General features: G+C 63.4%; 3 protein-coding genes across 10 annotated transcripts; 1 reads left to right on the forward strand and 2 right to left on the reverse strand.

Moving 5' to 3' along the window:
- UBE2M (ubiquitin conjugating enzyme E2 M) lies at positions 1-6,298 on the reverse strand. Its single transcript, XM_063318605.1, is given in 7 exon segments — positions 1-231; positions 233-286; positions 2,468-2,531; positions 2,760-2,863; positions 3,474-3,512; positions 4,286-4,380; positions 5,880-6,298. Coding segments are annotated over 7 exon segments (552 nt in total). The 5' UTR covers positions 5,989-6,298; the 3' UTR covers positions 1-144.
- Positions 6,299-6,648: 350 nt separating this feature from the next.
- On the reverse strand, positions 6,649-16,204 carry TRIM28 (tripartite motif containing 28). 7 transcript variants are annotated; one of them, XM_063318592.1, is made up of 18 exons: positions 15,922-16,204; positions 14,934-15,046; positions 14,706-14,838; positions 14,336-14,471; positions 13,222-13,338; positions 12,999-13,113; positions 12,761-12,907; positions 11,566-11,680; positions 11,381-11,481; positions 11,012-11,276; positions 10,898-10,937; positions 10,301-10,381; positions 9,455-9,653; positions 9,142-9,383; positions 7,819-7,927; positions 7,653-7,727; positions 7,386-7,520; positions 6,649-6,922 (listed from the first exon to the last, which is right to left on the reverse strand). In XM_063318592.1, exons 1-18 carry the CDS (start codon positions 16,112-16,114, stop codon positions 6,770-6,772), a joined length of 2,469 nt encoding a protein of 822 aa, XP_063174662.1. In that variant the 5' UTR covers positions 16,115-16,204; the 3' UTR covers positions 6,649-6,769. The 7 variants fall into 7 exon arrangements, 5 of the variants coding, with proteins under 5 accessions (XP_063174662.1, XP_063174661.1, XP_063174660.1 ...); XM_063318591.1 differs by having other exon boundaries at positions 10,898-10,940; XM_063318590.1 differs by having other exon boundaries at positions 7,386-7,523; positions 10,898-10,940.
- Positions 16,205-16,338: 134 nt separating this feature from the next.
- Positions 16,339-23,395, forward strand: LOC134507742 (zinc finger protein 22-like). Of its 2 annotated transcripts, XM_063318600.1 has the most exons (6): positions 16,339-16,693; positions 17,267-17,349; positions 19,299-19,371; positions 20,480-20,593; positions 21,712-21,769; positions 22,031-23,395. In XM_063318600.1, the coding sequence occupies exons 2-6, from the start codon at positions 17,342-17,344 to the stop codon at positions 22,612-22,614; spliced, it is 837 nt and encodes a 278-aa protein (XP_063174670.1). In that variant the 5' UTR covers positions 16,339-16,693; positions 17,267-17,341; the 3' UTR covers positions 22,615-23,395. The 2 variants fall into 2 exon arrangements, with proteins under 2 accessions (XP_063174670.1, XP_063174669.1); XM_063318599.1 differs by lacking the exons at positions 16,339-16,693; positions 17,267-17,349; positions 19,299-19,371; positions 20,480-20,593 and adding an exon at positions 20,616-21,271.
- The last annotated feature ends 79 nt before the right edge of the window (positions 23,396-23,474 follow it).

A 23,474-nucleotide genomic window follows, 5' to 3' on the forward strand; every position in this document is an offset into this window, starting at 1 on the left:
GGGCAGAAAAAGAAGGGTGGGGGAGCCCCCCCCGCCCCCGGGGGGGCAATAAATAGGGGGGGGCTGGGCAGGAGGGAAGGGGGGGTGGGGGTGGGGGGGAGGGGTTGGGGGGGGGGGGAGTGGCGAGTGGGGGGAGGGGCGGGGCTACTTGAGGCAGCGCTCGAAGTAGGTGGCCCCCACGTAGCCCCCCCGCAGCGAGCGCTGCACGTTCTGCTCGAAGAGGCGGCGGTTTGCTCTGCAGCACCTCGGCCGCCTCCTTGTTCAGGGGGTCCTCGGGGTTCGGCTCCTGCCGGGGGGGGGGGACACGACATTGGAGAGGGGGGGGTACCCCTAGTAAGGGGGGGGGTCTTAAGGAAGGGGGGGCACCCCCAGTTTGGGGGGGAGCGCCCCCCTTTCTTCTTTTTTCTCCCCCTTTATAACCCCCCCCCCCTTCCAACATCATTCAGGCATCCCCCAGTGCCCACTCCCGGGGGGGGGGGGGGGAGGAAAAAGGGGGGGGACACCCCCCCACGTTATGGGGGGGGACATTGGGGGGGTCTTAAGGAAGGGGGGGCACCCCCAGTTTGGGGGGGGCGCCCCCCTTTCTTCTTTTTTCTCCCCCTTTATAACCCCCCCCCCCCTTCCAACATCATTCAGGCATCCCCCAGTGCCCCCAAGTTATGGGGGGGGGACATTGGGGGGGGTCTTAAGGAAGGGGGGGCACCCCCAGTTTGGGGGGGGCGCCCCCCTTTTTTTCTTCTCTCCCCCCCTTTATTCTCCCCCCAGCATCATTCAGGCACCCCCCCAGTGGGGGGAATTGGGGCACCCCCCAAAACTTTGTGCCCCCCCCCTCCCCCCTTAATGCCCCCCCCAATGCGCCCCAGGACTCCTTAGCGACCCCCCCAATCCCCCTTAATATCCCCCCCCCCAATCCCCCCCCCATACCCCCCCAGACATCTTAATGCCCCCCCCCCGCCCCTTAGTGCCCCCCTCAATACCCTCAGGACACTCTAATGCCCCCCCAATACCCCCCAAATGCCCCCCCCCTTAATGCCCCCCTACTCCTTCATGCCCCCCCCAGTACCCCCCCCCACTCTCCCCATATTCCTTAATGGCCCCCCCCCCCCCAATACCCCTTAATGCCCGACCCGGGACTCCTTAATACCCCCCCCCCCAAGACTCCCTACTCCTCCCCCACTCCTTAATGCCCCCCCCCCCCCCAATTTCCCCCTGTACTTTTTAATGCCCCCCCCATTACCCTTGGGACCCTTAATGCCCCCCCCCCGGAGCCCCCCAATATCCACCCAGCACAAATTCCTCCCCCCCTCCATAACTACCCCCCCCCCATATCCCCTGTAATAACCCCAAATCCCCCCCCCCCCCGCCCATAACACGCCCCCCCCGGGGTGGATCCTGCCCCCTTTCCCCCCACCCCCCGGAGTATTAACCACCCGCTGTCCCCCAGAAGTGACCAAGTGTCCTCAGGGCGTGTCCCCAGGCCACCAGGGGCCACCTCAGGGTGTCTCTGGGCCACCTCAGGGTGTCCCTGAGCCACCAGGGGCAACCTCATGGTGTCCCTGAGCCACCAGGGGCCACCTCAGTGTGTCTCTGGGCCACCTCATAACGTCCCCAGGCCACTGGGGGCCACCTCAGGGTGTCTTTGGGCCACCTCAGGGTGTCCCTGAGCCACCAGGGGCAACCTCATGGTGTCCCTGAGCCACCGGGGGCCACCTCAGGGTGTCTCTGGGCCACCTCATAACGTCCCCAGGCCACTGGGGGCCACCTCAGGGTGTCTTTGGGCCACCTCAGGGTGTCCCTGAGCCACCAGGGGCAACCTCATGGTGTCCCTGAGCCACTGAGGGCCACCTCAGGGTGTCTTTGGGCCACCTCATGGTGTCCCTGAGCCACTGGGGGCCACCTCAGGGTGTCTTTAGGCCACCTCATAATGTCCCTGGGCCACCAGGGGCCACCCCATGGTGTCCCTGGGCCGCTGGGGGCTACCTCATGGTGTCCCTGGGCAACCTCGCGGTGTCTCTGAGCCACCAGGGGCCACCTCAGGGTGTCCCCAGACCACCTCAGGGTGTCTGTGGGCCACTGGGTGCCCCTTTGAGGTGACCCAGCAGCACCAGGTTGGCCCCAAAAAGTGTCCCAAGACCCCTGGGGTGAACCCAGGGATTGTCTCAAGGCCACCAGGTGCCACCAGGAGGTGTCCCCCAAGGCCACCAAGGGCCCCTAGGACATGTCTCAGGGCCACCAGGTACCACCTCGAGGTGTCCCAAGGCCACCAGGTGCCACCCTGGGGGTCCCTCAACATCACTGAGGGCCCCTAGGACACGTCCCAGGGCCACCAGGTGCCACCACGGGGCCTCTCAACATCACTGAAGGCCCTTAGGAGCTGTCCCAAGGCCACCAGGTGCCCTCAGCAGGTGGCCCAGAGCCACACTGGATGCCCCCCACCCAGAGGCACATGCCCCCCAGCGGTGCTCACCAGGAAGAGGTACTGCAGGCCGTAGATGATGGAGTTTATCGTCAGGACGGGCTTCCAGTCCTCTCTGGGGACAAGCCAGGCGTCAGTGGGGGGACACCGGGGCCACCACAGAGGTGGCCGTGGCCACCTCCAGGTGACCATGGCCGCCCCATGCCCACAATCAAGGTGCACGGGGCAACCATTTGCCCCCTTGTCCCACCCTGCCAGGTGTACAGGGACAGATGGGGACCCGGATCCAGCTGTGGCTACCCCGGAGGTGGCGGTGGCCACCCTGGATGCGATGGTGGCCCACCTGAGGATGTTGAGGCAGACGTTGCCCTCCAGGTCGATGTTGGGGTGATAAACCATCGTCTCGCACTTCACCTTGGGCGGGTCGTGGGGGTAGCCCTGGCCGACCTAGGGAGTGGCCACAGTGTCACAGCTCCGTCCCCTCATGGCCACCGGTCACGTCTTGGTGGCCTCCAGCCCCTACCCCAATCCACAGGGCGGCCACCTGGTTTCCAGTCACATCTTGGTGGCCACTGGTCTCACAGTGGTGGCTGACAGCCCCTGGACCCTGCCCCCAACCCACAGTCATGTGACTGCTTGTTGTGTTTTGGTAGCCACTAGCCACGTGTAGGTGGCCACCAGCCCCTACCCAATCCACAGGGCAGCCATCTGGTTTCTAGTGATGTCTTGGTTGCCACTGGTCTCACAGTGGTGGCCAACAGCCTGTGGTCCCAGTCCCAACCCACGTGGTGGCCACAAGTCATGGCTGGTCACTTTCTGGTGGCCACAGGTCAGGTTTCAGTGGCCATCTGCCTCCTGCTCCCACCCACGGGACAAGCTCACAACTGTGGGTCACATCCAGGTGGCCACAGGTCCCACCTTGGTGGCCGCCACCCCACTGCTGCCACCCCCCGCCCCCCCGGGGTGGAGTCGAGCGGCCACTGGTCCCATCTTGGTGGCCCTAGGATGGGTGTTAGTGGCCACAGGATGTCCCCCCCCCACCCAGTGCAGGACTGACCTTAAAACTGAAGACGAATTTCCCTCCCTTGTAGAAGCCCTGCGGGAAAGACAGATGTCACCGGGGGTGGGGACAGGGGACGTGGAGGGCGGGGCGGGGACATCAAGGGACAACTGGGGACAAAGAGGGGGGACGGGAGAAGGATGGGGGGGACCCATAGGGAAAGGGAGGGGGGCCACAGGGGAACCCCAAGGGACACAAGGGTCTTCTGAGGGGACAGAGGGGTGACAGAAGGGGACACGGGGACAGCATAGGGGACACCAAAATGACACGGGGGGGGACGACAGGGGGCAGGTGGGGAGAACCAGGAGGACACAGCGGGGACAGGAGTGAGACAAAGGGAACGGGGGACCCCAGGGCGGGATGCAGGACCCTGGGGTGGGATGGGGGGGTGACAAGGGGACACAGGGGTGACAAAGGGGCAGGGGGGTGGCGGGGGGGTGACAGGGGACCCCAAATGACACAGGCAGGGGACAATAGGGGGCAGGTGGGGAGAATGAGGAGGACACAGGGGGGACAGGATGGGGATGAAGGGAACGGCGGACCCCAGGGTGGGATTGGGGGGGTGACAAGGGGACACAGGGGTGACAAAGGGACAGGGGGGTGGCGGGGGGGTGACGGGGGGGGTGACAGAAGACCCCAGATGGCACGGGGGGGACACAATAGGGGGCAGGTGGGGAGAACCAGGAGGACGCAGGGGGACAGGAGGGGGATGAAGGGAACGGGGGACCCCAGGGTGGGACACAGGACCCCGGGGTGGGAGTGGGGGGGGTGACAAGGGGACAGCGGGGGTGGCAGGGGGGTGACACCACCTCGTCGGGGCAGATGAGGAGGCGGAAGTGCAGCAGATCGTCCTGGTCGGAGAAGTCGATCTCACAGGTCTTGGGCAGGTTCAGCTCGTTGATGTCTGCAGGGGGGAGGGGGGACACGGGTGACACATGGGGACACGGAGACGTGGCTGGGGCTACCACAAGCCCACACCCCTGGCTGGGTCACCCCAGGCCCCGTGGGGCCTTACTGGGACCAGTGTCCCTCTGCCCTTGTGGAGCCGCTCTAGGACTAGACCTTCACCCCGTGTGCCCCCCACCGGGGCCTAACTGGGACCAGCCTGTGCCCCCCCACTGGTCCCTACTGGGACCAGTCTGTATGACCTCACCAGGGCCTTACTAGGACCTGCCCATGCCCCCCCCACTGGGAACCTACTGGGACCAGTACGCTCCCCCCACTGGGGCCCTAATGGGACCTGTATGCTCTTCCCCCACCAGTGGCCTTACTGGGACCAGCCCATTCCCCTACACCAGGGCCCTACTGGGACCAGTGTGGGTGACCCCACTGGGGCCTTACTGGGACCTGCCCATTCCCCACCCTGGGGCCATACTGGGAGCTGCCCATGCCCCCCCACTGGGAACCTACTGGGACCAGTACGCTCCCCCCACTGGGGCCCTAATGGGACCAGTGTGGGTGACCCCACCAGAGCCGTACTGGAACCAGCCCGTTCCCCCACTGGGACCAGCATGTTTCCCCCTGCCAGGGCCCTCCTGGGACCAGTAAATTCCCCACACCAGGCCTTACTGGGACCAGTAAGTTCCCCTTTATGGCAACCAGCCCATTCCCCGCACTAGAGCTTTACTGGGACCAGTACACTTTCCCCACTGGGGCCCTACTGGAACCAGCCCGTTTCCCCCACTGGGGCCCTACTGGGAGCAGCCCACATACCCTACTGCGACCAACACATTTCCCCTACTGAGGCCTTACTGGGACCAGTACGCTCCCCCCACCAGGCCCTATTGGGCCCAGCCCATTCCCCTGCACCAGGGCCTTACTGGGACCAGTGTGTCTCCCCCTGCCAGGGCCCTACTGGGACCAACCCGTTCCCCCCACTGGGACCTTACTAGGACCAGTACGTTCCCCCCCACCACCAGGGCCCTACTGGGACCAGCACATGTACACTACTGGGACCAGTAAGTTCCCCACACCAGGCCCTACTGGGACCAGCCTGTTCCCCTCACTAGAGCCTCACTAGGACCAGTAAGTTCCCCCTTACTGAGACCAGCCCATTCCCCGCACCAGAGCCTTACTGGGACCAGTACATTTCCCCCACTGGGGCCCTACTGGGACCAACACATTTCCCCCACCAGGGTCTTACTGGGACCAGTACCGTTCCCCCCCCACCAGGCCCTACCGGGCCCAGCCCGTTCCCCCCCGGCCCCACTCTCTCCCATTGCGGCCTCACCAGGCCCAGGCCCAGGCCCCGGCCCCCTCCGCCCCCCCGGGGTCTCCCCAGTCCCGGGGCCCCCCGGTGAGGCCCGTTCGGTCCCGGGGCCCCCCGTTGCCCGCCGTCCGGTCCCGGTGAGCCCCGGCGGGGGGGGTGGGGGGTGGGCCCCGCCGTCCCCCGTTCCCGGTCACCTTTCTGGATGCGGAGCTGGGCGGCCGAGGCCTTTTTGCTGGTGCCCTTGGTGCCGCCCGCCGATTCCTCCTCCTTCTTCTGTTGCTTCAAGGAGAAGAGCTTGATCATCCTGCCGGGCCGAACCGAGCCGGGGGGGCCGGGAACCGGGCCGGGGGGCCCCCCCCGGCGGGGAGGAGGGGGGGGGGGGGCTGCTGGGGGGGACGGCGGAGGGAACCGGAGAACCGGAGCGGCGGGGTAAGGGGGGGGGAAACGGCGGCGGCTCCTCTGAGGCGATCGGAGACGGCCGGCGCCGCTCGGCAATTTCCGGAAAGGCTTCGGGGCCTCTTCGGGGATTTCCGGCGAAAGTTCGGGTCCTTCCGGAACAGCTTCGGGTCCTTCCGGAAGAACTTCGGACCTTTCCGGAAGAACTTCGGCTCCCCTTAGTGCCTCTTCGGAAAGCCTCGGCTCTTTCCGTAAGCTCCCCCCTTTCCGTATCCCGCCCTCCTCCCACCAGCCAATCCCGCGCAAGAGGGCGTAGCTTGAGGCAGCGGGCAACCAATGGCGGAGAGAAGGTGGGACTTCGCAGACCTCCCCCACCAGTGGGCGCCGCCATGTTTGCCATGGACGCCGCCATGTTTAGGGGCCCCCCCCTGCCAGAAGCTCCATACTGGCACCAGTCTCTCCCCTCCCAGTATGGCCAGTGGCTCCCAGTCCAGCCCCAGTTTAGCTTCAGCTCCCCCGGGGGGTGGGGAAAGGGTGAAGATGGAAGCAGGGGGCACAGGGGAGGGAGGAAGTTGAGACAATGGCTTTATTTCTCCAATCGATGCAGACGGGGGTGGATGGGGACAACCCCACGTCCCTCCTAGGGGTCCCCGCTGCCCCCCATCGGGGCGGGGGGGACACACACAGATCATGGCGGCAAGGGGAAGCCTTCAGCCTCGTCCAGGGGGATGGCGGGCGGGAGGAGGCAGGAGGAGGAGAATTTGCGGTCGCCGAAGGCGGCGCTGAGGCGGGCGTCGAGGAAGCGCTGCAGGCCCAGGATGGACTGGACATCGGCCTTGTCCTGGGGTGGGGGGGGAGAGGGGGTGAGGAGGAAGAAGAGGAGCAGGGAGGAAGAGGAAGACAGGGAGCGGGGAGGGGAAGGAGGAAGAGGAAGGGAGGCAGGGGGGAGGAGGAAGATGGGGGAGTAAGAGGAGGATGGGGGCAGGGGGGAGGAGGAGGAGGAGGAGGAAGATGGGGAGCGGGGAGGGGAAGGACGAAGAGGAAGACGGGGGAGCAGGAGGGAGGAGGAGGAAGTAGGGGGGAAGGTGGGAGAAGGAAGAAATGGCGGGGGCGGGGGGCACCCCCTGGCACACAGGGGGACCCGGCCACACCCTGGGTCCAGGGGACAAAAAAGGGGGGGACCCCAGGAACAGAGTGACAGGGACAGCCCCGACAAGGGACTCTGGGGAAGGGGGGGGGGACGACGACACACAAGGGATCCCCAGGAAGGCGGGGGGGGACACAAGGAACGCCCCACCCCGCACCTCCGCGAGGCAGCTGAACTGGCGGATGAGGCTCCAGACGTCGCGGGCGAACTCCTCGGGGCAGGCGTAGGGGGGGCCCAGCTTCTCCTGCAGCTTGGCCCGGATCAGCGTCAGGTCGATGGCGTCCTGAGCCGCCTGCTAGAGGGATTGGGGGGGGGGGGGCAGAGAGGCCAAAAAAAGGGTAAAAAGGGATCCCGAGCGAGGGATCCCCCCCCCCGCTTTTTTTTTTAGGGATGCTTCTCCCCCCGCCGGCTTCGCGGGACTCACCGGCGCACTGGAAAGGCGATGGAGGGGCCGGCAGGGCTCGTGGCACAGCAGCTCCAGCAGCACGTACTCGCATTTCTGGGGGCGGGGGGGGGGATATCGGGATCACTCGATCCCTTTCGTGATCCACCAGATTCCCGCCCCCCTCCCCCCCCCGCCCCACACGTACCCACTGATCCGTGGGGCAGAGCTTTTGGGGCGGCCCCTCCTGGAAGCCGTGGGGGAGGTCGTCGCTGGGGGGCGGCAGGTCCTGGCACAGCAGACACTGCCACTCGGGGCTGCGGGAGCGGGATCGAGTTGAGGGATCCGGTGGGCCCTTCCCTCTCCCGGCTTCTTCCCGGTGCCAGGATCGGGCCCCGGAGCTCCCCGGCATCGGGGATGCAGAGCTCCCCCAGATCAGGGATCAAGGGGACAGGGGGGGAGTGGATCCCACAGGATTTTGCATCAGCTGGAGGGGGGATCCCAGCGAGATCGGGGCCAAGAGGGAAGGGAGGATCCCAGCTCCCCAGAGATCAAAGAGATCCCAACTCATTCCAGATTAACACCCTGTGGATCAGGGCAGATCCCCAGGGGATCCGGGGTGCTGCGGCGATCCCCAGGTGGAGCCAAGACCTAGAATGGATCCCGGAGGGTCAGGGACAGAGGAGGAGCTCGGGTTCCCACAGGATTTGGGATCAAGGGGTAGATCCCAATGTGGAGGAGGGCTGGGGGATGCTAGAGGATCCGGGTTCAAGATATGGATCCCTCCGTGCCAGAAAGCAGCCCCCCCCAATCCGCAAGGATTGAGACCAGATCTCCAGGGATCACAAGGCGGTTCCTGCGTGGATCTGGTCCATAGGGAGGGAAGATCCCAGAAAAAAAAAAAAACCACCAACAACAAAAAAAACCTCGGGATCCAGTAGCAACCAAGGACTGGAAAACATGGCAACGAGTCCTTCAGAGCAGGGATCAGTGGATCCCAAAAGACACCACCGGATCCCAGGGGAGAGCCGTGGGCAAGTGTCTCCCAAAGATCCTGCAGTGGCCACGGATCTCTGTGTTGGGGAGGAACTGGATCTGGGACAGGCAGATCCCAGAGGCCAGGGATTGCTCCAGGAATCCAGTGGGCCCAGAGGATCCACCCTGCAAGGAATTTGGGGCGGGGGGAAGGAGGGGCAGCAATTCCACCCCCGTCCTGGGACAGGGAAGCAGTAGATCCCCTGGGAGACAAGTGGATCCTGTGGGAGACCAGGTGATCCCAAAGATCTGGTGGCTCCGGGCGATTTTCGGAAGATGCAGGGAGCAGATCTCCAAGATCCTCCGTCGTGCCAAGGGACAGTAACACCCCCAGCACGGGGGGATCCCAGTAGATCCTGGGAGATCTACCGGTGCCAGAGGGGCCCCAGGGGGATGGCAGAGGAGCAGCGACCCTCGGGGACAAGGGATCAGTAGATCCCAGGGACGCAGGGAGGTGACAAGTGGATCCCAGTGGGTCCCCGGGGATCTGGCCTACCTGGGGACCTCCTGGAGGGCAGGGAGGTGACAATCGAGGTGGTAGCAGCGCTCGCAACGGTCACACATCACCACGGCCCCGGCCTGGCAGCAGACGCGGCAAGAGGAGACGCTGGGGACAGGGGTGGATCCCTGATCCCCCCCCAAGGATCCGCTGGGTCCCAGCACCCCGGAGTGCTCCGGGATCAGCCCCACGGGTTTGGTGTCCTGGGTGTCCTCGATGGCTGCCTCCTGCTGCTCCTCCTGCGAGGAGGGGGGGAGCAGAGTGAGACAGAGGGACAGGGAGGTGGGGGACAGAGGGAGGGGACACCCACCTTGACGATGGGGACGGGGGGTGGCGGCTGCGCCCCCCGCTCGATGACGATGAGGCTGAAGTCCTCGGCCGAGGTGCCGGGGAAGACGCGGAAGACCGGGGGCTGCGCCGCCCCCGAGAGATCCAGGTCCAAGCGCTCCAGGCTGACCCGAGGCACCTTGCAGAGGAGGGTGCTGACGGGGCCACCGGGGGGGCGGCTCCTGGGGGACATTGGGGCGGGACAAGATTTAAGGGTGAGCCCCTCAAACCCCCGGGTAGATTTCCGTGGGGTCCTGGTCCCTTCGGGACAGGGAGCGACAAGAGGGAGGGCACCCAGACACCCTGCAGGACAGAGGGGACAAGGGACAGAGGGACCCCAGCCACCCCCTGGCATGGGGGAACCCCAAGAACAAGGGGACAAGGGACAGGGGGATCCCAGCCACCCCCTGGCACAAGGAACCCCAAGAACAAGGGGACAAGGGACAGGGGGACCCCAGCCACCCCCTGACATGGGGGGAGCCCAGGAAGAGAGTGACAAGGCTCAGGGGTACAGGGTGACAAGGGACAGGGGGGTCCCCGGCAGGGACCCAGCCGCTCCCCCTGGTAGAGGGGACAAGAAGAGGGGACCCCAGAAGAGGGTGACAGGGCCATCCTGAACAAGGGACCCTGAGGAAGAGGGTGACAAGGGACAGGATTGGGGGGGGGAGGGGGGTGTCTCACAGTTGTCCCTGGACAGAGGGACAAGGGGCGGGGAGCGTTGGGTACAGGGTGACAAGGGACAGGGGGGACATCCCAGGGCTCCATCTTCTGCCCCCTCAACTCGCTGTCTGAATGTGTGCCCCCCCCTACCCACCATCATTGTCATTACCGCTTAATGAGCAGCTTCTTAACGAACTTCTCCTCCTCCTCCTCCTCCTCCTCCCCCCCAGGAGGATGAAGGTGCTTTTTCCTGTATAATGAGGCCATCAAAGCACCTTGGGGGGGCCCCAGGCACTGCCCCCACCCGCCCCCGAGCCCCAAAACTGGGAGACCTCCTGGGATAGAGCCCCACTACCTGGGGACGATGACAGGGACACGGTGGCCCTGTCCCCTATGCCTGTGTATGGAGTGACAGGGGACATGGGGGACTGCGGCCCACCTCTGGGTACGAGGTGACAAGGGTGGGGGAGAACCCCAAGTATGGGGGGAGAGGGTGTCCCTGCCACCCCCTGGACATGGGGTGACAAGGGACGGGGTCCCTGGTGTCAGGTGACAAGGAAAGGAAGTGCCAGGTGTGGGGTGACTGGGGACAGTGCTAAGCCACCCCCGGGGACAGTGTGACAGGGGTCTCAGGCGTGGGGTGAGAGGGGACAGCTAGTTGGGGGCGGGGGGGGTGTCCAAAGCCATCACCCCAAGGCACAGGGTGACAAGGGCCAGCAGATCTCTGGGGACAAAGGGGACAGGGGATGTTCCCCCCCCAACTCACCTCTTCGCTCCTGTGACAGCGGCTTCAGGGGGGCCGTTGGCTGCTGAGAAAAACCCACATCAGGGGCCTTCGTTCCCCCCCCACATCCTCCTCCCCGTGTCACCCCCCACTCACCGAGCTCAGCGCCCGCAGCCGTGTCCCCAGGGCTCTCAGCTGTCTGCGGGTGAAGGTGGGGGGGGGACAGGTCGGGACAGCCCTGTCCCTCAGTCCCCAGGGGAAACTGAGGCAGGGTGGGCATCCCCAGCGCCCCCCCACCACTCTGGGGGGCACCAGGGGTCCCCTGTCCCTCCTCTGTCCTGGTTTGGTGGCCCAGAGGGGACAGCAGGAGGGGACCGGGAGCATGTTGCCCTTTGCTCACCACCATGGCTTGCAGGGGACCCTGGAGAAGAAAGATTGGGGAACGGGGGGCCATTATCAGGATGGGGGGCACCCATGGGTGCAGGACCCCCCCAAAAAACGCCACCTTGTGCCCCCCCGAGGTACCTGCGAGGGGCTGGTGGTGGGGCTGGGGCCACGAGGGCTAGCGGCCGGCGGCTGGGGACTCAGGGATGGCGGCGGGAGGCTCGGCTCCGAGATGATGGTGCCTGTCAGGGAGACAAGGGGGGGGGAGGTCACGGGGGGGTCCCCAAGGGTGTCCCCAGGGGTGTCCCCTCCCCGCGGGGCCTCACCAAAGGTCTCAGCACTCTTAGTCCAGGCATTGGGGTCCCACTGGAATTTCATGTCACCCTGCGGCTCCACGGGGTCCACGATCATCTTGAGGGCACGGTGGAGCTGGAAGGAGATCTAGGGGACACAGGAGGGGCCTTGTCACAACGCAGGGACACGTGTGACAACGTTCTGGGGGCGCCTGTCACAACGCGGGGAGCCCAAGGGGATGCGTGGCAGTGGCCCACAGACACCCATCATGTCGTGGCGACACTGAGGGGACGCATGGCAGCACCCTGGGAATGCTTGTCCCATCACAGGGATCCTGAGGGGACACATGGCAGGACACTTGTCACATCAGAGGGACCCTGAGGGGACATGTGGCAGCGTCCCACAGGCAGCTGTGACATTGAGGGGGCCCCAAGGAGACAGGCTGCAGCATTGCAGGGGCACCCGCCACACCACAGGGACACCAAGGAGATGCCTGGCAGCACCCTGAGGGTACCCGTCACGTCATGGTGACCCCGAGGGGACACACAGCAGCATCCCGGGGCAGCCACCATGCCACAGGGACACTGAGGGGACACATGGCAGGACACTGGGGACACCTGTCACATCACAGGGACCCCATGGGGACACGTGTCAGCAGCCCCAAGCAGCCACCGTGCCACAGGGACCCCCAGGAGACACATGGCGGCACCCCAGGGTAGCCACTGCGCCACAGGGACCCCAAGGGGACACATGGCAGCACCCATCACACCGTGGGGACTGCAACAGGACCCACCACGGAACCCCAAGGGGACCCAATGTGGCACCCTGGTGGCAGCCATCAGACCACAGGGACTCTGAGGGACCCCCCACGGCAGAGGGAGCACTCGTCACACCATGGGGACCCCCCCAGGGGATCCAGCATGTGCCAGGGACAGCACTGCAGCACCCTGGGGACACAGATGGGGACAAGCCACCTCACGAAAGACCATCTTCTGTCTCCACTTCGCCCCACATCTCCCCGCCAACAGGGGGCCTGGAGGAAAGCGGAGCCCAGGGGATGCAGCACAGCCCTGCGCTTGGCTTCCCCACTGGTCCCGGTGATGAGGGTCCCCAAGAAGGCATCCCGGGGGGTCCCTGCCCCAGGTGAGGGGTTCAGGAGGGTCCGTGGGGGGGGTTTAAGGGAGTCTGAGGGGGGTGGAGCGTGGCTCTGGCCCCTGGGTATCTCACCAGCTTCTTGGAGAGCAGCAGAGCGGTGCTGTTGTCACTCTCCAGTGCCCAGGAGGCGAAGCGCAGGACGTGCTCCTGGTGCCGCTGCAGCTTGGTCATGGCCCAGTGCTGCCGCTCCAGCTTCTCCTGCTGCCCCTCCGTCAGCTTCTGCCAGGAGAGGGAACAATGTCACGTCAGGGCAGAGGGACGGTGACAGGGGGTGGCATTCACATGGCGTGTCACCCCTCCCCAGGCTCACCTGGGCGTCGTTCACCAGCACCTTGCCCCGTTTGTTGAGCTCCTTCATGATCTGAAGGATGGCCATCTTCACGTCCACCTGCACCCTCTTCTGCACGTCCGTCATCTGCCGGATGCTGCGGGCAAAGAAGGGGTGAAGGGGCGGGGGTGGGGGGGGTAAACTACCCCCATCAGGGGGCAAATAATTCCCGTGGGGGGGGCAGATAATTCCCTTGGGGACGTACAAGCTGCGCACTTCCTTGGTGGAGCGCTGCAGGTTGGCGTGTTTGTCCCCCAGGCGCTTCACCAGCGTCGCCAGAGTCTTGCGTTGGTTCCTCACCGCGTCCTCCAGGAACTGGTACCTTGTGGGGGGGGCGGGGGGGGGCAGAGGGGTGACAATGGGCCGGGAAGGGGTGACAATGCACCTCGGGGGCAGGGGGGGCATCCCACTGGGGGCAGCCCCCCATAGCAGCGACACCAAAATACCCCCCCCCCAGACTCCCAGAGCCACCAGAGAAGGAACCAACTTGAAGGAGTTTAACCTGCTCAATGCTTATTTACTGTCCTCGTTAACTCGTCAGCCCTTAACAATCTAATTAATTTGGGTTAAGGAGCTGGCTGAGAACAAACTCATCAACCACAACGCTTCAACATAATTAACTGCTTAAACTGAATTATGCATCAAAAATAATATAACATATCAATCAGGTAAGTAACTAGCTACCCGCTCAAATAATTAATCAAACTAATTATCGATTCAACCAGGAAATTTAATTAGTTTGAGAATAAAACCAGTCTACTTAAAGAGTTAAAAATCAACCTAATTGAAATAACTAAGAAGGTAATTACATTGATTTCCCATGGCTCCCAAATTAGGTATTTCCAATTCCTTAAAACCTAAAAGCAACTTAAGCCCCTCAAACCAGCCAGTCTGCTAATTAGCAAATTAACTAATTAGACAACCTATCTATTTGGTTAAAAACAAAAATTAACCAAAATTAACACTCTGCTGGGTCAATCCCTTCAGTAGTCGGCCAACTAATAACGAACGAACTTCACTTTTAAAATCAGTAACTAATTGATGAGAATAATTAGCCGGCAGGCTAACTTCAGTTCTTTTCCAATAACTAATTAATGAGTTTAGTTCGTTATCTACCTTCTTAGATATTCATTAAACACACATTTAAGACGACAAGATGTGCAAGCAACCTTTTCAGTGGATAAATCATTTTATTTAGCTATCTGACTTACCTTAAATCGCTGTTTCTAAGGGCTAACAAGCAGAACAACTGATTCAAGCGATAATTAACCATGAAAAATCAGCGTTAATTAAATTAATTACTGCCGATGCCCACTCACTGGTGGTCCTTGTGCACGTTCAGCTGGCAGTCCCGGCACGTGAGTGTGTCACACGTGTTGCAGAAGAGCACCAGCGGCTCATGCTTGTGCACGGAGCAGTACACGGCGCGTTCCCTCTCCTTCGCCTTGACACTGCCTGCGGGGACAACGCCGTGACATCACTGCGATGTCACCATGATGTCACCAGCAGACAGTGGCAGCCACTGGAGGAGTAGGTGTCCCCTGTGGGACAGGTATGGCCACGGTGGTGGCACCTCCAGATGCGCCCGGGGATGCACCGGCCACACCGTCACCACCTTGGAAAGGTTGGTGACAGCAGGGTGACAAGGAGGGTGACATCATGGTGACAAGGAGGGTGACAAGGACGGACCTGTGGCCCGGACCGTGTGGTCCTTAGTGTACTTGACCCTCTGGTGGGCCTCCACGCAGGTCTCGCAGAGCGGCTCCGAGCACTCCACGCAGTAGCTGGTGGCCAGCGCGTTGTCCTCGCAGCTAGTGCAGCACTGGGGGACACAGCAGGGGGACGCCAGGCTCAGCCAGCTGTGGGGAGCTCGCTTCATCCTAATTAACCGTTAATTAAGCATTAATGATGCGTTACCTGACTGGATTCCTGGCTGGCAGCAGCATCTTCAGCCTTGCTGTCCTTCAGAAAGTAGTTCTCCACAACGTCCTTCAGGTCACACTGGTGTTTGCAGATGGGACAGCTGACCACTGCGGGGAGGGGAGCGGTGGGGGGACATCAGGGGTGGCCCGGGGTCACCCTTGTCGCCACCATTTGTCACTAGAGATTCCCCTCATGGAGCCATGCAGTGCCTTGCGCCTGCCAAAACCGTGGCGGCTCTTTAGCGGGGTGGGAGAAGGAAGAAACCAGAAGATCCTGGGTCCTGCTGGTGACACAAAGACCTTGGAGACCTCCAAAACCAGAGTCCCCCCCACGGCCTCAGGGCTGTCCCCGATGTCATCGCAGGAGGGTCAGTGCCTCAGGGGGTCCCACAGAAGGTCCAGCAGCAACCCAGGTCACCTACAGCTTTTTTCCAGAGCCAAACCACCAGTTTTCTCCCAATATCCACCGTGAGCCTCCACGGTGACTCCTTCTTGCTCGGGTCCATCATCCACCAGCTGCTGATCTACCCTTCCTCCTCCTCCTTCTCGCCTCAGGAGACGGCGCAGAGGCGGTTGAGATGCCATCTCCCACCAGCGGCGAGAGGATGTGGCGCTTTTGATCTCTCCGGAAGGCAGCTGGGGTCTGCCCATAGATGATCCAAGGCTCCTTTACCCCCCTCCCCCCAAAAGCCCCCCAAAGCATCCCGCAAGGCCTCTTCGAACCCGCCCCCCCGCCAGGCTCCTTTAACTCCTCTTAACGCTACTTCAACCCCCCCAAGCCTCTTTTAAGCCCCCCCCAAAACTACTTCAAGGGCCCCCCCAAGGCTACTTCAAGCCACCCCCCCCCCCACAAGGCTACTTCAAGGCCTCCCCTCCCCCAGGCTACTTCGAGCCTCCCCCTCGGCTCCCTTAAACCCCCCCAGACTCCTTCACCCCCCCATCGCAGGGCTCATCCCCCCCCTCCCCCCCCGCCCTTGCCTCACCTAGCCCACCCGGGGCGGGGGCGGCGGCCGGGCCCGGCGCAGGCCTCAGGCACTCCCGGCACAGCGAATGGAGGCAGGGCAGCAGCCGCGGTTCCCGCTCGGCTTTCAACCGCTCCCGGCAAACGCCGCAACGTTCCAGCAGGTCCAAAGAATCCGGTCGCTTCCCGGCGGGCTCCACCGCCGGACCCGACATGGCTGCCGCCGCCCCCCTCAATCCCCTCAGCCAGGGGCTCGCGAGACCCCGCGCGCAGGGGCCCGCCCCCCGCCTTCTTCCGGAAGCAGCCAATCAGCGCCCGCTGCGCGACGAGGAGGCGGGGACAATCCGAGATTGACGGGGAGGGCAACCAATGGGAGCGGCGGGTGGGAGAGAGGCGGGAAGGAGTCGCTACGTAAGGAGCGCGGAGGCGGAGTTAAAGGGACCGGGCCAATCAGCGCGCTCAGTGGGTGGAGGCCACACCTCATTTAGCCAATAGACATCTGGAGAGCGCAGACTGACAGCACATAGAGATAATCCGCTTCTTCCAAGTGCTCCGCCCCCTCCGGCTGGGAGGGCGAATGTTGCCTTCCAGCCAAAACGGCGGGCAGACCCTGGACCAACCAGAGCTCGATTCACCTCGGGAGAGGCGGTGTCTTTCAAGATAAACGTTGCGCTTAGCCAATAGGCGCCCGCATTCATCGGAGAGGCGGGGCGGAGTCCCTGACCGACAGCTGAGCGAACCAATCAGCTTTGCGAGTACTTCAGCATCCCTAGAGCCCGTCCGGAGTCACTCCGGTTCGGCCGCGGTGGGACGGGGGAAGCGGGGGGGATGGAGGCGGCTCCGTCCCGACGGGGTCTGCCCGAGGCGAAAGGGCAAGGCTGGGATGGGGGAATGATGCGACTAGGTGTCGATGGCGGCCCAGGGCTGGGTGGGCCTGGGGCAAGGCCTGGACGGGGCCTCGGGCAGGGCCTGTTGGGGCCTCGGGCTGGTTCTAGATGGGACTTCGGGCTAGGCCTGGATGTGGTTCCAGATGGGGCAAGGCTTGGCTGTCAGCCTGGGGATGGAGCTCAGCCCCGTCTCTGGGCTGGCCTTGGGCCTGGGTCAAGGCCTTGGCTACAAGCTGGCTGTGGGCTCGAACCTGCCCTTGGCTTGTGGTGCGAGCCGGGCCTGGGTTCAAGTCCCTGGTGTCACCCCGAAATCACCGCCCTCCCTCGAAGCTAGCCCTCGACCGTGCCTGGCCAGCCCCTCAGCTCCCCCCATCCTGCCCCGATGACCCCATCCCACCAACCCCCCGCGCTACCCCCAAACCTTCTGTGCTTCCCTCCACGCCCCCATCTCACTCTCTGCCCCATGTTTTTGCTTCTCAGGCGGTTTAATGCCCGGTTTCACTCCCAGAGGAGAAGCCTGAGGGTCTCCAAAGGGACTTTGAGGTCCTCAGAGCCATGTGCAAGTGAGTAAAAACACCTTAAAAATACTTCATCTTGCCGTTTAAGGGGATGATTTGAAGCCGGTGCTGGGTGAAAGTTGCTGGGGGGGTTGTACAGGTGTTTGGGGGCGAGCAGTGTGGCGGATTGAGGGCAAACTGGACCAAACTGGGGCTACCCTCACTATCCATGGGGGTAAATGTCTCCTATCCCCCCCAAAAGCACCCAAATTTTGGTCTGTTTTAATGATCAGCCGGAGGGATTGGGGGGGAGCCCCAAAACTCAAGGGGGTTTTGCACCCTAAAACCAGTTAGAGTCCTTCTCCCCTCCCTCATTCCCAGTTTGGGGGGTTCCCCCCAGCCAGCCTCCTCTTGCCATTTTTGGAGGGAGGTCTATTCCCCTCCCCCATTCCCAGTCTGGGGGCAATTCCCAGTTCCCTGTTCCCAGTTAGAGTGATTTAATCCTCTCACCCATTCCCAGTTTGGGGGAGTGGGATTCCCATTCCCCGATTCCCAGTTTGCAGGTTTATCTCCCTCCCCTATTCCCAGTTTCGGGGGGATGGCCACACACCCCCTCCCCCATTCTCAGTTTGAGGGGGGTTCCCACTGCTAGTTCGGGGCCGGGGGTGTGTGTGTCCCATTTCACACCCCCTCTGTTCCCAGTTTGGGAGCCCCTCTCCCAGTTTGGGGTCTCCCTGCTCCATTCCCAGTTCACAGAGGGAGGGGGGTCTCCCCCTCCCCACTGTGGGGGCCCAGTGGGACCCCCCAAGTCTCCCCGGCTCCTGTGTCACCCATGGGTGTCCCCACTGCGCACCAACGAGGATGTGACACCCAACTGGGAGCTACTGGGGGAGGATGAGGGGGACACTTATGGGTGCTGGGCCACCACATCATCTCCCGCCCTGGGGTGGGGACACCCTGGGTTGGTGATACATCCCAGGGAGGGGGACATTTACCCCCTGTGTGTCCCTCGGGTGCTGGCATGGGGTGGGAACACCTGTGACAGGGCCCCCAGCATGAGTGGGGCAGGTCCACTCCACCCCCTCCTTTTCCACCGCTGCCACCAGCTTGGCCTGGCTCAGGGTAGAGCCCGCCCAAGGTCCTGGGAGCGATGAGGAGGAACTGGGAGCACTGGGGAGGGACTGGGAGTGCTGGGGAGGCTGTGGGGGTGGACACGGCAGCGCACCATGGGGTTACTGGGAGTGCTGGATGGCGGGACTGGGAGCACTAAGTGGGAACTGGGAGCACTGTGGAAGGACTGGGAGCGCTGGGGAGGCTGGGGAGTGGGCATGGCGGGGCACCAGGGAATTACTGGGAGCACTGGGGGGGAGCTGGGAACACTAAGTGGGGACTGGGGGGGCTGGGGGGTTGGACTGAGGGGGCACCAGGGGGTTACTGAGAGTACTGAGGGGGACTGGGATTGACGGGGGACAGAACTGGGAGCACTGGGGAGGGACTGGGAGCCCTAAGTGGGGAGTGCCGGCGAGGTTGTTGGAGTGGACGTGGGGGGGCAGCAGGGGGTTACTGGCAGTGCTGGGGGGGGACTGGGAGAGCTGGGGGACAGAACTGGGAGCACTAAATGGGGACTGGAAGTGCTGGGGAGGCACTGGGAGATCTGGGAAGGCTGGTGGGGTGGACATTGGGGGCCACCAGGAGGTTACTGGGAGTGCTGGGGAGCAGAGCTGGGAGCACTGGGGAGGTTATTGGGATTACTGGGTGTTACTGGGGGTGCTGGGAGGGTTACTGGGAGCAGTAGGAGCCCCAGAACCAAGTTATTACTGGGAAGGTCAGCTGGGGGAAACCAGGATCACTGGGATGTTACTTGGAGCCCTTGGGAGGCACTGGTGGTTACTGGGAACGCTATGGGGAGCCACAGAATGCACTGGGAGGGCACTGGGTGTTACTGGGGGTGTTAGTGGGAGGGCACTGGGAGTTACTGGGAGCACTGGCTGATGGTGGTGTCCCTGTCCCCTCAGGCACCATGATCCTGGCCGAGGGCCCCTGGGCACCGGTTGCCCCGGGGGCAATGTCCCCCCCACGTACCCCCTGGTGAGCACCCATGTCCCCCTGTGTCACCTTGTGTCCCCCCATGTCCCCCTGTGTCCCCTCGGGTCCCTCTGTGTCCCCCATGTCCCCCTGCACCCTCATGAGTCCCCTCCTGTCCCCCTCCATGTCCCCAGGTCCCTCAATGTCCCCTGGGTCCCCTCCATGTCCCCTGCAGGTCCTCGGGTCCCCCTCAATGTGCCCCCGTGTCCCTCAGTGTCCCCCAGGACCCCCCTGTGTCCCCACTACATCTCTCTGTGTGTCCCCAGATCCCTTCACATCCCCTGGTGTCCCTTTGTGTCCCCACTATGTGCTTCCACATGTCCCTTCACATGTCCCCCCATGTCCCTCCATGTGTCCCCCCCGTCCTCATCTCACTCCAAACGTCCCCCCATGTCACTCCGCATGGGTCTCTGTGTCACTTCCAATGTCCCCGTGTCCTTGTGTCCCCCCACGTCCCTGTGTCCCTCTGCATGTCCCTCACGTCACATCGCATGTCCCTCCATGTATCCCTTATGTCCCTCCACGTGTCCCCCATGTCACACTGCATGTCCTCCCATGTCCCCATGTCATGCCACATGCCCCCCATGCCCCTTCATGTGTCCCCCATATCACACCACGGGTCCCCCTGCGTCCCCATGTCACTCTTGAATGTCCCCCGTGTCCCTCTGCATGTCCCTCATGTCCTTTTGTGTGTCCCACATCACACCGCGTGTCCCTCCACATGTCCTCCATGTCCCTCCGCATGTCCCCCACGTCACACTGCGTGTCCCTCTGTGTCCCCCATGTCCCTCCCCGTCCGCCATGTCCCTCCATGTGTCCCTCTGCATGTCCCCCATGTCATACCACGTGTCCCTCTGTGTCCCCCATGTCACACTGCCTGTCCCCCATGTCCCTCCTCATGTCCTCCATGTCCCTCCACATGTCCCCCGTGTCCCACAGTGTGTTCCTCTGTGTCCCCCATGTCACACCACGTGTGCCCCATGTCACACAGCATTTCCCTCTGTGTGTCCCCTATGTCACACGGTGTGTCCCTCTGTGTCCCCCATGTCCCTCCACATGTCCCCAGTGTCCCCACACCCTGCCGCCCCCTCACTCTCCCCTCTCTCCACAGCCCCCACCCCCCTGCAACCACCCCTGGTGCTACCACTCCCCGATGCCACCTGCCACCAGCCAGGTGTCCCCACCTCCCCACCGTCACCGGAGTGCCACTGCTGCGGGGACTGCGGTAAGACCTTTGTGCACCGGGTGTCACTGAATCCATCACCAGGACCCCCAAAGGACCCTGAAACAGGGACATCGGGAATGGCCTTAGCTCTGCCCGTCACCATGGGGACATCGGGAAGCCACTGCCAGCGCTCCGGCCTTGTCACCCACTGGTGGGGACACAAGTAGCCCTTGGGGACATTAAAAAGGGTGCTAAATGTCACCCAATCCGTCATCACGAGCCCCAAAGGACCCCAAAATCCAGACATCGGGAATGACCTTAGCTCTGCTCGTTGCCATGGGGACGTCGGGGAGCCACTGCCAGCGCTCCACCCTTGTCACCCACCGACGGGGACACGAGTCACCTTGGGGACCCCTGAATTCAGCTCTGCCCCCCATCTGTGTCCCCAAATTCACCTCTGCCGCCGCACCCTGCAGCCCCTGGGACCTGGAGCTCCCCTTTCCCGGTCCCCTTAACTCCACCCCTCCCTTCCTCGGGGATGGGGGACACAGGATGAGGCCCCAAACTGAGGCAAAAACCTGCCGAAATGGGGAAAAGTGTGTCCCCCCGCCGCGGGTGTATGGGGGGGGGAGGGGGGGCACCATCGAGTCGCGGTCCTCCGAGCGGCACAGAGCGGCCCCTGGCGGTCCCCGAGCGCTTCCCGGGGCGCGGGGGCGGTGGTGGTTCTGCGGTGCTCCGGTGAGGTGGGGGGGGGGGGGGGGCGGACACCGGAACCCCCCTGCCCCTCGCCGCTGCCCCCCCTCCCTCCAAGTCCCGGTGCCGCCCTGTCCCCGGTGCCCTTCCCCTTTCTGGGCTCCCCCTGGTGCCGGGACACCCCCGCAGGGAGCCCCCGATGCCACCTCGCTCCCCCTCCTCCACGCTGACCCCCTTTGCCCACCCTTCACCCTCGGTGCCCCCCCCGCCCCGTCCCACCTCCACCTTTATCCATCCCCCCAGTCTTCCCAGTTCCCCCCCCCACCAGCCCACCAAGGGCTCCCCCCAGTCTCTCCAGCCCTGGCACAGGGTGCCCCCCACCCTGCCCTGCACCCTGGACGCCTGGGTCCTCTTTAGGGGGGTGTAGGTGGGTGCTTATCCCCCACCCCATATTTTTCACACCCCCCACCCCGTGTCTCCCACAGGCCATGGAGGAGCCGCCTGGTGATGGGGACAGCGGGACGTTACCCAGTGCCCACAGAGGTGAGCCCAGCCGGGGAGCGGGTACCGGGGGGGGGCACCACAAAGCATCATGGGATTTGGGTCTGAGAGGGCACCAGGTGGCTTGGGAGGCAATTTGGGAGATCGGGGGCAGGGGGGGTTGGGCAGTGAGGGGGTGATTTGAGAGCTGAGGGGCAATTTGGAAATTCCAGGGATCAAGCTGGGATACTGGGGGGCAATTAGGAAGCTCAGGGAGGGCAATTAGGGATCTCCAGGGCGACGCCTGTCTCCGTGTCCCCACAGGCACCGTGAAGTCCCCAGAGACGGACACTTCTGAGAGCCTGGTGACGTCACCACCACTGCCCCCGTCACCTGGGCTGGGCTGCCCCTGGGGGCTGCCCCCCACGTCCCCCGCAGGTACCCGGAAACCCTACAAGTGCACCGAATGCGGCAAGGCCTTTGGGCAGAGCTCGCACCTGATGCGACACTTGGGCACCCACACGGGCGAGAAGCCCTACAAGTGTGGGGCCTGCGCCAAGAGCTTCACCCAAAACTCCAACCTCCTGCAGCACCAGCGCACTCACACCGGCGAGAAACCCTACCAGTGCGGTGCTTGCGGCAAACGTTTCGGCTGGAGCTCCAACCTCAACCGCCACCGCCGTCTCCACAGCGGCCAGAAGCCCTTCCAGTGCGGCCAGTGCGGCAAACGCTTCGGCGAGAGCGCCCATCTCCTGGAGCACCAACGCACCCACACTGGCGAGAAGCCCTACCGCTGTCCTGACTGCACCAAGACCTTCAGCCGCGGTTCCCACCTCGCTCGGCACCGGCGCCTCCACGCGGCTGAGCGAGGGCCCCGGCCAGCCCTGGCGGTGCAGCGGGGGCTCTGAGCAGCTCCCCAAGGTGAGGGGAGGAGGTGACAGAACAGATGGTGGTGTCTGTGGTGGCCCTGGAGACGCGGTTTGCCCTGCTGGTAGCCATCGTCAACAGGAAGATTCATAGAGGACCCGTGATGTGGTCAATGGCCGCTACAGCTCTTCTGTGGTGGCCACAGGGACATGGTTTGCCCTGCTGGTGGCCATCGTCAACGGGAAGATTCATGGCGGAATATAGCATGGTCATTCTGTGGTAGCCATGGGGACATGGTTTGCCCTGCTGGTGGCCATTGTCAACAGGAGGCTTCATGGAGGACCCATGACATGGTCAGTGGCTTCTACAGCCCTTCTGTGGGGGCCACGGGGACGTAGTGTGGCCCACTGGCACTCATCGTCGATGTAAACAACCTGGGGAAGACCCATGATGTGGCCAATGACTCTATGACCTTTCTGTGGTGGCCCTGGGGACATGGTTTGGCTCCATTAATGCCTATTGTTGGCTTGTGGGGAACCCATGTAGGCAAAAGGCCATGGGACTGGGGACAAATGTGGACACAAAGACTTGGGGAGGACTCATGATGTGGCCAATGGCTACCACAGCCCTTCTGTGGTAGCCATGGTGATGTTGTTTGGCCTTTTTGGTGTCCATCAAGGACTTGGGAGGGGTCTGTGACTTGGCCAATGGCAACTACAGCCCTTCTGTGGTGGCCACAGAGATGTGGTTTGGCTCCACTGGTGCCCATTGTCAATACAAAGACTTGGTGAGGTCCCATGAAGTGGCCAATGGCTACCGCAGCCCTTTAATGGTGGCTACGGGGACATAGTTTGGTCCCATTGGCACCCACTGTCATCACAAAGACTCAGGGAGGTCCCAT

The sequence above is a fragment of the Chroicocephalus ridibundus genome, chromosome 27 (assembly GCF_963924245.1).
Source record: "Chroicocephalus ridibundus chromosome 27, bChrRid1.1, whole genome shotgun sequence".
Classification (NCBI taxonomy): domain Eukaryota; kingdom Metazoa; phylum Chordata; class Aves; order Charadriiformes; family Laridae; genus Chroicocephalus; species Chroicocephalus ridibundus.

What these genes read in the sequence shown, in the direction of transcription:
- TRIM28 (XM_063318590.1), bottom strand. Translation starts at nt 16,114, where the DNA reads ATGTCGGGTCCGGCGGTGGAGCCCGCCGGGAAGCGACCGGATTCTTTG. An exon ending in CCAGCCAGGAATCCAGTCAG is followed by an intron (nt 14,839 to 14,933) that starts GTAACGCATCAT and finishes TGTGTCCCCCAG; the next exon opens with TGCTGCACTAGCTGCGAGGA. An exon ending in CCACACGGTCCGGGCCACAG is followed by an intron (nt 14,472 to 14,705) that starts GTCCGTCCTTGT and finishes TTGTCCCCGCAG; the next exon opens with GCAGTGTCAAGGCGAAGGAG.
- LOC134507742 (XM_063318599.1), top strand. Translation starts at nt 20,789, where the DNA reads ATGTCACCCAATCCGTCATCACGAGCCCCAAAGGACCCCAAAATCCAG. An exon ending in GGTGGTTCTGCGGTGCTCCG is followed by an intron (nt 21,272 to 21,711) that starts GTGAGGTGGGGG and finishes TGTCTCCCACAG; the next exon opens with GCCATGGAGGAGCCGCCTGG. An exon ending in GTTACCCAGTGCCCACAGAG is followed by an intron (nt 21,770 to 22,030) that starts GTGAGCCCAGCC and finishes GTGTCCCCACAG; the next exon opens with GCACCGTGAAGTCCCCAGAG.